Source organism: Mobula hypostoma, chromosome 3, assembly GCF_963921235.1.
Source record: "Mobula hypostoma chromosome 3, sMobHyp1.1, whole genome shotgun sequence".
Taxonomy (NCBI): Eukaryota; Metazoa; Chordata; class Chondrichthyes; order Myliobatiformes; family Myliobatidae; genus Mobula; species Mobula hypostoma.
Window position 1 is genome coordinate 215,195,417 of NC_086099.1, and position 13,595 is coordinate 215,209,011.

Genomic DNA, 13,595 nt, shown 5'->3' on the forward strand with positions numbered 1-13,595 from the left:
ACAAGAAGGGCCGACCAAAAGTCTTGAATGACTACTCTCCAGTGGCCCTGCCCTCATACATCATGAAGGCCCTAGAGAGTCTGGTCCCGGCTCATGTCTGACCCATGGTCAGATCAGTCCTTGATCCCCTGCAGTTTGCTTACCAGGAGCAAAATAGAGTTGTCATCTACCCGTTGAACAGAGCCTACTCCCATTTGGATAAGCAGGGCAGCACTGAAAGGATCATGTTTTTTGATTTCTCAAGTTCCTTCAATACCATACAGCCCTCATTGCTGGGGGAAAGCTCCGTTCAGTGCAGGTTGGCACTTCCATTGCATCCTGGATGATGGTCTACCTGACCGGCAGACCACAGTGTGTGTGGCTTCAGAGCTGTGTGTCAGACATGGCTATAAGTAGCACTGGGGCCCCACAGGGGATTGTATTGGCTCCCTTCCTGTTTACCCTGTATACCTCAGACTTTAGATACAACACTGAGTCATGTCATCTGCAGAAATTCTCTGATGACTCAGCAATAGTTGGGTGTATGAAAGGAGGATGGGACAATGAGTACAGAGGGCCCTGGTGGAAAACTTTGTCAAATGATGCAAACAGAATCATCTACAGCTCAACATTAGTAAGACATAGGAGATGGTGATGGACTTTAGGAAGACTGCTCCCTGTTAATTATTGATGGGTGAGGATGTGGATGTGGTGAGGACCTACAGGTACCTGGGATAACACCTGGATGACAGATTTGAGTGGAGCACTAACACAAGAGGCTGTGTACAAGAAAGGCCAGAGTCGCCTCTACTTCCTGAGGATACTGAGGCCCTTTGGGGTATGCAGGCCACTCCTTCACATGTTCTACCAATCTGTCGCCAACAGTCCAGTCTTCTATGCAGTGGTGTGCTGAGCCAATGGCATCAACACGGGTGACGCCAACAAGCTCAATAAACTGATTAGAAAGATTGGCTGTGTTATAGGAGTTAAACTGGACACACTGGAGGCTATGGTAGAACAAAGGACCCAACGGAAAATTCTGGCAATTCTGAACAATGTTTCTCACCCTCTGCATGCCACTTTGGCTGAACAGAGGAGCACTTTTAGTAATAGACTAAGACAACTGTGCTGCTCCAAAGAGCTCTATATGAGGTCATTAGGCTCTACAATGAGTCAGCCAGGGAAGTGATGACCCCTTCCTATTACACCATTTGTGTTAACTTATTTTTTATTCTTTCTACTTCTCTTCTAATATTTGTATATCTGTGCACCTGTAATGGGTACAGTGACACTGTAATTTCCTTTGGGATCATTAAAGTATTTATCTATCTTTTTAAAAAGTTAATTAAATTGGAATATTTATTCTCAGCCTTAATACCATATTAATGTACAGTACAGAAACAGGCCCTTTGACCCATCTTGTCTGTGCCTGTCTACATTAATCCTATTTTCCCACTTTATGTCCATATTCTGTACCTAAGTACTAAGTACTTGTGCAAATGCCTTTTAAACATTATATCTGCCCCTGCCACCTCTTCTAGCAGTTTTTTTCCAGATATTCACTGCCCTTCATGTGGAAAAACTTGCCCCCAGACCTCTTCAAAAATTCTCCTGTCCTCCTTAGACCTGTGCCTTCTAGGTAGATATATAGATACTTTTTAATCCCAAAGGAAATTAGTGTCACAGTAGGATTACATGTGCACAGATATACAAATATTAGAAGAGAAGTAAGAAAGAAAAAAGTTACCTTAAAAATAAGGTGTATAAGATTTACAAGGCAAAGATTAGAAGATTTACAAGTTCACACTGATAAGGTAGTAGTACAAGAATTACCACAAAATTATACAGTAATGGGCGAACATTCACAGCATCCAGATAAGAAGTGATGGTAGTATTGCACAGGGTGTGGTAAACAGAGCTTTAACAGAACTTAATAACAGGCTGGCAGGAAGGGGGGTCATCGCTTCCCAGCTATAGGTTGACTCATTATAGAGCCCAATGGCCAAGGATAAGAATGACCTCATATAGTGCCCTTTGGAGCAGCACAGTTGTCTTACTCTTATTACTAAAAGAGCTCCTCTGTTCAGCTACGGTGGCATGCAGAGGGTGAGAAATGTCCAGAACTGCCAGGATTTTTGGGAGGGTCCTTTGTTCTATCACAGCTTCAGTATGCCCAGTTTGACTCCTGTAACAGAATCAGCTCTAGATCCCGAATTTCACTCCATGTGTCATATGAGAATTTAACTTCCCTGGATTAAATTCCATCTGCCACTGCAGCACCCAACTTTCCATCTTTCGCCCTTGGTCCCTTTGTAATTGCATCTGTGTACTGGCTGTTAGCTCATACTTAGAGATGTAAATTTGCCTATTCGCTCCCCATGCTAGGTACATTTGTATAAAGGGGTTAAAGTGTTGCCATCTTACCATTTTTCCATTTAATGGCTAATTGAATGAAGGAGTCGGAGAGTTACTTGAAGAAACAGGCCTTTTGGCCCACCATGTTCAAGCCAATTATCAAGTCTACTCTCTAGTAATTCCATTCATTAGCACTCGGCCTATGGCCAACTATATTTGTGAACTAGGTTCTTACTATAATTTGCCCCGAGCTACTGTCTTGTCCATTCACGTAGAACACTACAGCATTGAACAGACCCTTATGCCCATGATGTTGTGCTGACCTCTTAACCTACTCTAAACTCAATCTAACCCTTCCCTCCCACATAGCCCTCCATTTTCTCTCATCTATGTGCCTGTCTAATAGTCTCTTAAATATCCCTATTGAATCTGCCTCTACCATCACCCCTGGCAGCGCATTTCACGCACTCACCACTCTCTATGGAAAAAATTACCTCTGACACAACCGCGCCCCCCCCATCACCTCCAGTGCTCCAGTCACCTTAAAATGATCAATAATCACCTTAAAATAAAATTTTCTCTAACTTTTTAATATCTCCTCCCCTGAACCATACTCCTTCCAACTAACTAATTTTAAACATCATGTACCATTCTTGTTATTCAGTTTATTAAGGATCTTCGAGTGAAGCCTGTGACAGGTAGCATCTTTGTTTACCCCTAGTAAACGTGCCACTACCCCACAAAATGAAATCCTTTGTTCCAACACATTCTTTGAGCTGCACGATGTGAGGTATTGTTTTTCTTCTTGTGACCTCTGGTTGCTTCTGACACACATACCATACTGTGGGCTCTTCGTGTCATACTGAATGCTGTTCCTCACTTTGAGCTATTGTGGGCCAGGGATACTTTGAGCAAATGCTGGAAACTTTTCTTAGGTCTTCTTGAAATAGAATGTGTATTTTGGACCCTGGCATATTTCTATATGGCTATCGAAATAGGTCATTTGGCCTATTGTACCTGTGTTAGGTAACAAAGCAATCCCATTTGCTTGTAATTTAGTAACTTAGCACACTTGTGAATGCTATTTATCTAATGTCGTGTGCCTGTGATGCTACTGCAAGTGTTCGTTTCATTGCACCTAGGCTTACGCGTACTAGTGTGTATGACAATAAACTTGACTTTTACATTGAGGTCAGACAGCATGAAAGGAGGGAAACGTACAGTCAATATTTCGTGTCAAGACCCTTCATCTGGAGTTGGTTTTGGAGAGCAGCAGTCCAGATGAAGGGTCTCGATTGGAAACATCAAACTTTCCATTTCACTCTAAATCTGCCGATCTGCTGGGATCTTCCCAGCTTTTTGTGTGTTGTCCAGATTCAAATATCCACAGTCCATGTCCCTATTCTTTTGTAACCTCATTCTCTGAGATTCTGCAATTCACCTACATAAGGAGCAGCTTACACAGGCTAGATGAGTTGCAGCAGCAACTGGAATTGCAGAATATTTTGTGGGTCAGCATTTGGTTATTAGCCTGAGGTATCCTTGGCTATTGAATAAATGGAACAAGAAGCTGCGGTCAATGATGCTACCCAGGCTGTGGTTTTATTTATATGTACAAAGTTTAAAATAAGACTTGTCATGACACAGTATTCACCCCCTCAGGTTCTTGCCAACTTCCAACAGAGTTATTGAATCAGTCCCATTTCTGTTCATTCCTTGTATCCCTGCAATGTATTCCCTCTCAAGTCACCACTGACTCTCCTTTAATTTTGCTACTTTTTTAACTAAGGGAGGGTATGTGGGAGGGAATTCGGGTGCCTGGAGGAAATCAGCTTTGTCATGGTGATAATGTGCAGTCTCCGCCCACAGTGTTAAGGAGATCTGCACTGAATGCAGGTCACTGGAGCTGTAGTGCCTCCATGCTGAAGATGTTAGCCTTGGAGGTACCATCAATGCTTTCTTCACCAAATGTTCTAAATTCATGCAAAGGATAAACATTCTAATGTCACAGTCCTCTGCTCAGGTGGGATCCCCGCTCTGAGGCTCTGATTACACCCATTCAATTCATTGTATAGGCTACATTATTTCCTTCCTGATGTCAGGTTCCTAATGTACATACTACTCGCAGTGACACCACAGCCAAGAAAGCTGACCAGCACCTCTCGTTCCTCACAAGGCTAAAGATCATTGGCATGTCCCCTTTGACCCTCTCCAATTTTTATCAATGCACATTGAAAGACTCCTATCTGGACACATCACAGCTTGGAATGGCAACTACTCTGCCATGACTGGAAGAAACTGCAGTGAATTGTCAACACACCTCAGTACATCATGGAAACTCTATGTACACTTCATGCTGCCTCAGTAAATCAACCAATGTAATTCACATCGACTTTCTTTCTTCTCCCCAATCATATCAGGCAGAAGGTACAAAAGCCTGAAAGCACGTACCACCAGTCTCAAGGACAGCTTCTATCCTGCTCTTGTAGGACTATTGAATGTTTCCCTAGTTCAGTAAGAGATTTGACCTCACAATCTACCTCATTGTGACCTTGCACCTTACTGTCTATCTGCACTGCACTTGCTTTGTACCTGTAACTCTTTATTTGTATTCTGTTATTGTTTTACCGTGTACTACCTTAATGCATTGTTGTAATGAATTTACCTTTATGAATGGTTTGCAAAACAGGTTTTTCCACTGTACCTCGGTTCATGTGACAATAATAAACAATTTTATCAGCTTCAGAGTTGCACCTCAGCAAGAGATAACTAGGTGGACAGTGGGGACATTGCAAGATGTTTTTTGAAGCTTTCTTAAAAAGGTGCAAAATTCCTCACTGACTCATGGAATTCCCTGGTGCATGACTGTTGAAATTCAAGGAGGAATATTTAGGATGTCACCAGAGATCTTGAGTTTTCTTCAAGAGCACTCATAAGCCCAGCAAAAAGGCCAAAGGAATACCCCAGCTCCCTAAACATCCACTATCCAGCCCCATTTATTGCCACCTTTCATACACATGGCAAGGTCTGTGGATTCTACATTGACCTCAGCTGCCAACTTGGAATCTCCAAAAGTCATGGAAGCAAGTCCACCATTGCCTGTTCCCTAAAATTTTTTATCATATTTTAGTTTGTTTCTTAGTTCCATGTGCATATCCTAATTTTTAATCTGACGTGATTAAATATGAATTTTGCTGTTTATCATCTCACTCAGTTGCCTGAGAAGTCACAATATAATTGTTGGACATTAAAAAGGTTTCAGTAAAGGGTGCCAAATTGTGGTATTGATCACAGGAGTTGGGTTCACTATCACCATCATACTTCTTTTTCCTCATTAGCTATCCATCGCCTCACCAAAGACTGCATAAGACTATGACATAGGAGCAGAATTAGGCCATTCATCCCATCAATCATGGCTGATTTATTATCCCTCTCAACCTCTTTCTCTTGCTTTCTTCCCATAAACGTTCACACCTTTACTAATCAAGAACTTATCAACCTCCACTTTAAATATACCCAGTGACTTTTCGTCTACAGCCGTCTGTAGCATTTTAATTCCATACATTCACCACCCTCTGGCTAAAGAAATTCCTCCTCATCTCTGTTCTAAAGCAGCTGTGCCCTCTGGTTTTAGACTCGCCCACTACCCGCTACGGGAAACATCTCCATGTCCATTCTATCTTGGCTTTTCAATATTTGATAGATTTCAATGAGATTCCCCCTCCCCTTCATTTGTAATTCAAATGATTGACGGATTGGACCAGTAACTTTGGTCTGTTTGTTCAATATCACTCATTGCCTTACCAATTGACCAATTTTCTACATAGTCTGCTTTGTTCAATGGTATGCCCTTGTTCAAGTAGGAGAAAAGATAATTTGATTGACACCTTTGAGAATATTTCACTGATAAACTCTGCTTTTTCCCCATTGTAGGTACAAATCTATGAACTGGAGGAGCATAAGATTGAATCATGGCGAGGTAAGAATAACATAAATTACTTTTGACTCCCATTAATTTTCTCCAGTATGTCACCTAAATGAGCCATTGTTCTTGTGTGAGCAGGACAGTGATCTCTTCCCAAAACCCGGGGCTTTTACAGTCAGCTGTTATGCTGCTGCTATTGGCCTGGTTCAGATCTACAAGCATGAGCAGAGTTTACTTCTGAATCGTGGAGACTGCTTAAAAACCTAATTTAGAAACAGTTTTTAGGTTTATTGATAAGTTTAGTTATGTGCAGACTTCACAGATGTTTTGTACGGCATTTGTAAGCTACATATAAGATACAACTAAAAACCTTCTGTGGATCATTTTGTTATCCCTGTTTAAAAGAAGTTTGCCTAACCTGCAATTCCTATCATTTTCGAATTTCAGTCACATTTTGTTTACAAAGAATTTATAATCTCTGTTGAGTAACCTCAGCACTGCACTTTCAACAGTTATAACCCATAGACTGAAAACAGTTAGACTTTGACCTTGCCCAGGGTAGTTAAACTCTGTTCACTTATTTGGGTATAAAGACATTGTTTTATCTTTTGAGGAAAACACAGTATTGCTTAAAATGGTATGGTATGATCCTTCTGAATCTTGCCCTTTGTGTGTGTGAGAGTAAATATGTTCTATTTCTAAGTAATTTCTTTGGCGCAAATCATTTTCCTTATTGGAGAAGTGAGTGAAATTGGGCATTTGATTTCTCAAATGATATCAGAAGATGCCATAATTTGACATCAGCATTGGCAGTTTATACAGCTATGCATTTCAAAGTGCTCATTTCATATTTCCACATTGTTGAAGTTGTAAAGAGAAAATATTTTATTTAATCATTGAAGAAAATCTACCAAATTAAAACTGAATCAGCTGTTGTTCTACAAACTGTTTCTGGCTGCCATTTTCTTTGCGACGAAATATCTTGGTCTTTAGAACATAGAACAGTACAGTGCAATATTGGCCCTTCAGCCCACTATTTTGTGCTTACCTATATAAACTTACTCCATAGTCAATCTAATCCTTCTCTCCTACAAAGTCCATAGTCCTCCATTTTTATTTAATCATTGTGCCTATTTAAAAGCCTTTTAAATGTCCCTGTTTAATCTACTAACACTCCAGGCAGTATGTTCCAGGCACCCACCACTCTTGGTGTACTTCGTTTTAACGAAAAGCCTACCACTGACCTCTCCCTTAAACTTTCCTCCACTCACCATAAACAGATGTCCTCTGGTATTGGACATTGCCAGCCTGGAAAAAAGGCACTGTCTTGTATCAAATCAATTCTCATCCTTCACTCCAAAGAATTTTTTTAGCCATGGGGGGTGGGGGAGGTGAATTTGTGGAATTCATTGCTACAAATGGGCAAGGAGGACAAGTCATTGAGTATATTTAAAGTAGAGGTTGATTAGTAAGGATGTCAAAGATTACAGGGAAAAGGAGAATAGGTTTAAGAAAGAAAATAAAACAGCCATGATCAAATGGCAGAGCAGATTCAATGGGCTGGATGGCCTAATGCTGCTCAAATGTATTATGGTCAAGGAGAAAAGGCCTAGCTTACTCAGCCTTTCCTCAGAAGGCATGTCATCTAATTCAGGCAGCAGCCTGTATTGAAATTGGGTTTGGAATTATTAATTTAGCTCTAACTTTTCACAATCAATGTGAATAATTATCCCATTACCCTGTAATTTCCAAGACATCGGGGGTATTTTGATTTATCTTTGCGATTGTAAATGAACACACAAATGCATTACACTTCACCACATAATTAAAACAAGATGCCAGTGCTTTGATCTCCAGTCTGATGCTGATCCTGTGTTAAAATTACCAGTCTAACTTATCTGAATCTCAAATTACTGCAGAAGAATTTGTGCCTTTTAAAAAAAAGCATTGGCATCTTGTTAAACAATCTTCCTCTATACCTTACTCTTTGCTTATTTACATCATATCCTTGGGAAACCTGTGCAGTATCTTCCCTCTTCGAATAAACAGGTTATCATGAAACTTGACGTGGATATTTGCAAATGTAACGTCTTAATTCTCTTTCTCTTCCTGTATCTCCTGGGGATGAAACACCAATGCCCTTAAATGGAAAGTCATACAAAAAGTAGTGAATACAGCCCAGTCCATCACAGGTAAAGCCCTCCCTACCACTGAGCACATCTACATGGAGCATTGTCACAGGAAGGCAACATCCCACCATCCAGGTCATGTTTTCTTTTTGCTGCTGCCATCCGCAAAATAGTGCAGGAGCCTCAGAAACATGAGAAAATCTGCAGATGCTGGAAATACAAAGCTACACACAAATAGCTGGAGGAACTCAACAGACTGCATTTGTGGAAATGAGTAAATAGTTGAGGTTTTGGACCGAGACCCTTCATCAGGACAGACATAAAGGGACATTTTGATTTGGCAAGAACCTCAGGGCTCACACCACTAGGTTCAGGAACAGTTATTACCCTCAACTATCAGGGTCTTGAACCAGTGGGGATACCTCATTTATCTTCACTTGTCCCATCACTGAACTATTCCCGCAACCTATGGGCTCACTTTCAAGGACTTTAATCTCATATTCTCAATACTTACTGCTTTTTTTTTCTCATTGGTATTTGCAGTTTGTTGTCTTTTGCACACTGGTTGTTTGTCTACCCTGTTGGATGTGGTCTATCATTGATTCTATTATGGTTCTTGGATTTACTGAGTATGCCCGCAAGAGAATGAATCTCAGGGTTGTATATTGTGACATATATGTACTTTGATAATAAACTTACTTTGAACTTTAATACCAAAGCCAATGTGGCCAGTTACACTTTGTTAACCTCAATGAAATATTGGTACTCATCCTAAACCATCCCAGTCTCTCCTCCAATCTTTATAATCTTGATCTAACCAAAGTTATTATTAAAGTACATATATGTCACCGCATACTACCCTGAGATTCATTTTCTCGCAGGCATTCAAAGTAAATATAAAGAAACGCAATAGAATCAGTGTAAAACTGCACATAAAGGCGAGCAAAGGACCATCGTGCAAACACAGAAAAGAAAAAAAATACCAGTAGATAAACAAACATTGAGAATGAGCTGTAGAGTCCTTGAAAGTGAGTCCATGGTCTATGATTGTAAGAATGAAAAGGCATTTTACAGTTTATTCTTGTTTTTTTTTACTAAAAATAAAGTTTATTTTGATATTAAAAAATATCAGTGAGTTCTATCTCTTTATGTGGCGGGATGTCAAGTGCTTTATTTAGCTGGGTTGAAGGGCATGGGGGGCTGAAGGGCTTGTTTCAGTGCTGTACTGTGCAATGTTCTATAACCTGATACAACATTATTTTACTTTCTCTAACTCTAAAGTGTGTTCATAAGCACAGCGGTGTCCAGGATGAAGCCATCTACTTTTTGGATACCCCTTCCACCAGTCTTTAAAATTAATTTTCTCTGTTATGGGTACATCTTGGCTGTAGTAACAGTAATAGCATCTTAGCAACTTGTCACAGTGTTTTCATTATCTTCTCCTAAGCCCATAGTTCCCGGAAGGAAAAGAGTATCTGATGAATTGGAATACCACCACAATATTACCTTCCATATTTTCACCATCTTGATTTGGAAATGCGTCACTGTTCCTCCAATGATGTTTGGGCAAAATCCTCTATCCCAGCAGTTTGAGTGCCTCTCCTCTACCCAGGAGAGATTCCAAAAGGTTTCACCTCTGCCTTATCAAAAGCAGATATAAGGATACTCAATAAATAACTGCTTTCCGAGAATAATTACATCCCATTAACATATATATTGACGACAACAGGACTTGCCCATTTCAATGCACCTGCCATCGTGTTCTCATTAGTTTAAGCTTGTCCAAACTCACTATATTCGTATACAAAATCTTGCTGACATAGAATATAGAGCAGTAAGCACAGAACAGGCTCTTTAGACCACAATCTTGTGCCAACCTTTTAATCTATTCCAAGATCAATCTAACGCTTCCATTCTGCATAGTCCTCCGTTTTTCTATGTGCCTATCTAATAGTCTCTTAAATGTCCTTAACGTATCTGCCCCTACCACCCCCACCCTGCTGGTAGTGCATCCAACCTAGAGTGGCTCCAGCTACTGTACATCAGAGCCTGAGTTTTGAAAATACACTTGTTCCCAAATTCCTCCTGAGTAATTGCCTCGCTGCATTCTCCAGTTGAAAAGCTCTACTCTAATTTTGATCTCTAACATGTCCCAGTGTTAATCGACTGCCATTGGCGTGCCTGCTTCCTCTGCTGCCATTGCCTTGAGCTCTGAGATATATAATCACCTCTGTAACAATCTCTTTGACCTCCTACCGTCAGGCAGAAGCTACTGCAGTATAAGAACAAGGACTGTTAGGCTGGGTAACAGTTTTTTCCTGCAGGCTGCAAGACTTCTGAACACCCTGCTACCACCCAGTACATATTATTAATGACTGCGCCAGTAGCATAATACCGCTGTATATTTAACTATTATGTCATACATGCACTTTATATCAACTTGCAAATACACAGATCCAGAGGAACATTGTTTTGCCTAAGTGTATACGAATGTACAGTTGAATTACATTAAACTTGAACTTGAGCCTGATGTTCCTTCTGATGAACTTCATAAATTATTGCCCTAATATCTCCTTCTATCCTTGTTGTTAAATTCTATTTTCCAGTTTTGTTTTGAAATGCATGGATCATTTTATTATGCTAAATATATAGTTGTTAATGTGAAATTTGACCTTGGAAGTTACCAAGTGTACACGGCCACATTAGCATGGTATTAGCAATTGTATTTCATCCCAACAGATACAGGAACGAAATGGGAATTAAAACACAAGTTCTATTTACTAATATCCATGTCAGGTTTCATGGTAACATGTTTATTAGGAGAGGGAAGATACTGCACAGCTTTCCCAAGGATATGGTGTAAATAAGTAAAACGAGAGGTCGAGAATTCTTATTTCAAATAAGTTGGCAAGCTCCATGTAGTTTAATCTAGATTTGTCCGTCTGTACCATGCTAAGTGCTTCAACTGCTCACTGAACTAAGGTGAACAATCAGTAAAGCTTTGATTATCCATATGATTTAATTTCCGTGTTTTGGGGGACACTGACATTTTGGAAGAATTTCTTTCGGCTCCATTGCCTGTCTAGTTTTCATGTTTTTAGAAGTCTGGGCTGCTGGGATTTTGCCTGCCTTTGGCAGGATTTCCAAAAGAAATGACCTTTCCACATCATGCTCTGGTTTTGCAAAATCTTGTATGTTTCAATAAAGTCCCAGAATTTTATTCGGTTAACTCTGGTGTCTTGTACAACAAAAGCATTGAGACTTCACTGTGAGATGTCCAGAGAAAGAGTACCTATTATTTTGGCAGCTTCTTCTAAGTTCTGCAAGATGTACATCTGCTTTAAGATGAATAGACAATCGTTCAGAATAAATTTCCTTATATAGGGGTTCCAAACTAGGATAAAAGATTAGGAATCCCTGCCTTATCAGAATCCCACATTGAAAATAAAAGGGCAATTCAGTGCAAATCACACTTACCAAAGCAGCAAAGGAAAGATTTGCACCTTTATAACCTGCTTATATGTAATTTTAATTTTGATTGTCTGGTAACGCAATCTCCAAGTTACAAGATTTTATCATTTGTTACTCCCTCTATAGAACGGTCGTTTATTTTTTGCTTTTCACTAGGGAATAACATTATTTCTATCTTGTAAGATGAGATTTCATCTGGCAAACCAGAACTGAGTGGGACTTTAAGAGCGTGAATGCCAGTTAAGCATATTGCTAAAGCATCGATTTACAAAATTCTTCAGTAGTGCTGTAAATAATCTGTAGTGTGTTGGTGAACAGTCTAAATTGTTGAACCCCATGACCTGTTTCTGCTGTGAATCTGACAAGTGCTTTGTTTTCTGTCTCCAGAGCTTTATTTACAAGAAACATTTAAGCCTTTAGTGAACATAACACCAGATGCAAGGTATGTAGACCACCTGGCATAATTTGTAACTGGAACGTGGTTGGTTTTGTTTATCTTTGACTGTAAAATGTGTATAGTCTCTACCAGTAGAAAAAAGATTGAAGAGCAATGGAGGGTGAGACCTGCAGCTAGAGTCTCTAGAAATCAGAGTTGGCAATTAAAAAGTCAAATAATTTATTTATTTAGAGGTGTGGTGCAAAATAGACCCATCTGGCCCTTAGAGCTGTGCCGCCCAGCAATCCCTGACAACCCCGATTTAGATCATTTAGCAGCAGAAATAGGCCGCTCAGCTCTGTCATTCCATCATGGCTGTTTTATTATCCCCCTCAACCCCATTCTCCTGCCTTCTCACTGTAACTTTTGCTGCCTGCCCTAACCAACCAAGAACATATCAAACTCCGTTTTAAATATACTCAATGGCTTGGCTTCCGCACCTGTCTGTGGCAATGAATTCCACAGATTCACCGCTCTCTGGCTTAAGAAATACCTTCTCATCTGTGTTCTAAATGGACGCCCCTCTATTCTGAAGCTGTACCCTCTGCTACTAGACTGACCCACTATAGGAAATATCCTCTATCTGGGCCTTACAATATTCCATAGGTTTCATTGAGATCTCCCCCCCCCGCCCCCGGCATTCATCTAAACTGCAGCAACAAGTACAGACCCAGAGCCATCAAACGCTCCTCATGTATTAAACCCTTTCATTCCTGAAAACATTCTTGTGAACCTCTTCTGGACCGTCTCCAGTGCCAACACACCTTTTCTTAGATAAGGGCCAAAAACTGCTCACAATACTCCAAGTGCGGTCTGACCAATGCCATATAAAGTCTCAGCATCACATCCTTGCTAGATTCTAGATTCCTCTCAAAATGAATGCTAACGTTGTATTTGCCTTCCTTACCACGAACTCAACCTGCGAGCTAACCTTGAGGGAATCCTGTATAAGGATTCCCAAGTCCCTTTGCACCTCTCATTTTTCCATTTTCTCCCCTTTAGAAAATAGTCTAGACCTTTATTCCTTCAACCAAACTGTGTGATCATACACTTTCCTACATTATATTCCATCTGCCACTTCTTTGCCCATTCTCCCAATCTGTCCAAGTGCTTCTGCAGACTCATTGTTTCCTCAACATTACCTGTCCCTCTACCTATCTTTGTATCATCTGCAAACTTGGCCACAGAGCCATCAATAACATCATCCATATCGTTGACATATAACGTGAAAAGAAGCCATTCCAATACCAACCCTTGTGAAACATCAGTACAATAGTCACCAACAACCAACCAGAATAGG

The 13,595-nt window shown here is 40.3% G+C and overlaps 1 protein-coding gene across 7 annotated transcripts in view; it reads left to right on the top strand.

Moving 5' to 3' along the window:
- Window positions 1–13,595, top strand: part of LOC134344521 (5'-AMP-activated protein kinase subunit gamma-2-like) — a 512,949-nt gene that overhangs the window by 462,623 nt on the left and 36,731 nt on the right. For all 7 annotated transcript variants that reach the window (XM_063044464.1, XM_063044467.1, XM_063044463.1 and 4 more), the window contains 2 exons: window positions 6,268–6,313; window positions 12,247–12,301. In XM_063044464.1, coding sequence (XP_062900534.1) covers window positions 6,268–6,313; window positions 12,247–12,301 — 101 coding nt within the window. The remainder of the gene's footprint in view (window positions 1–6,267; window positions 6,314–12,246; window positions 12,302–13,595) is intronic.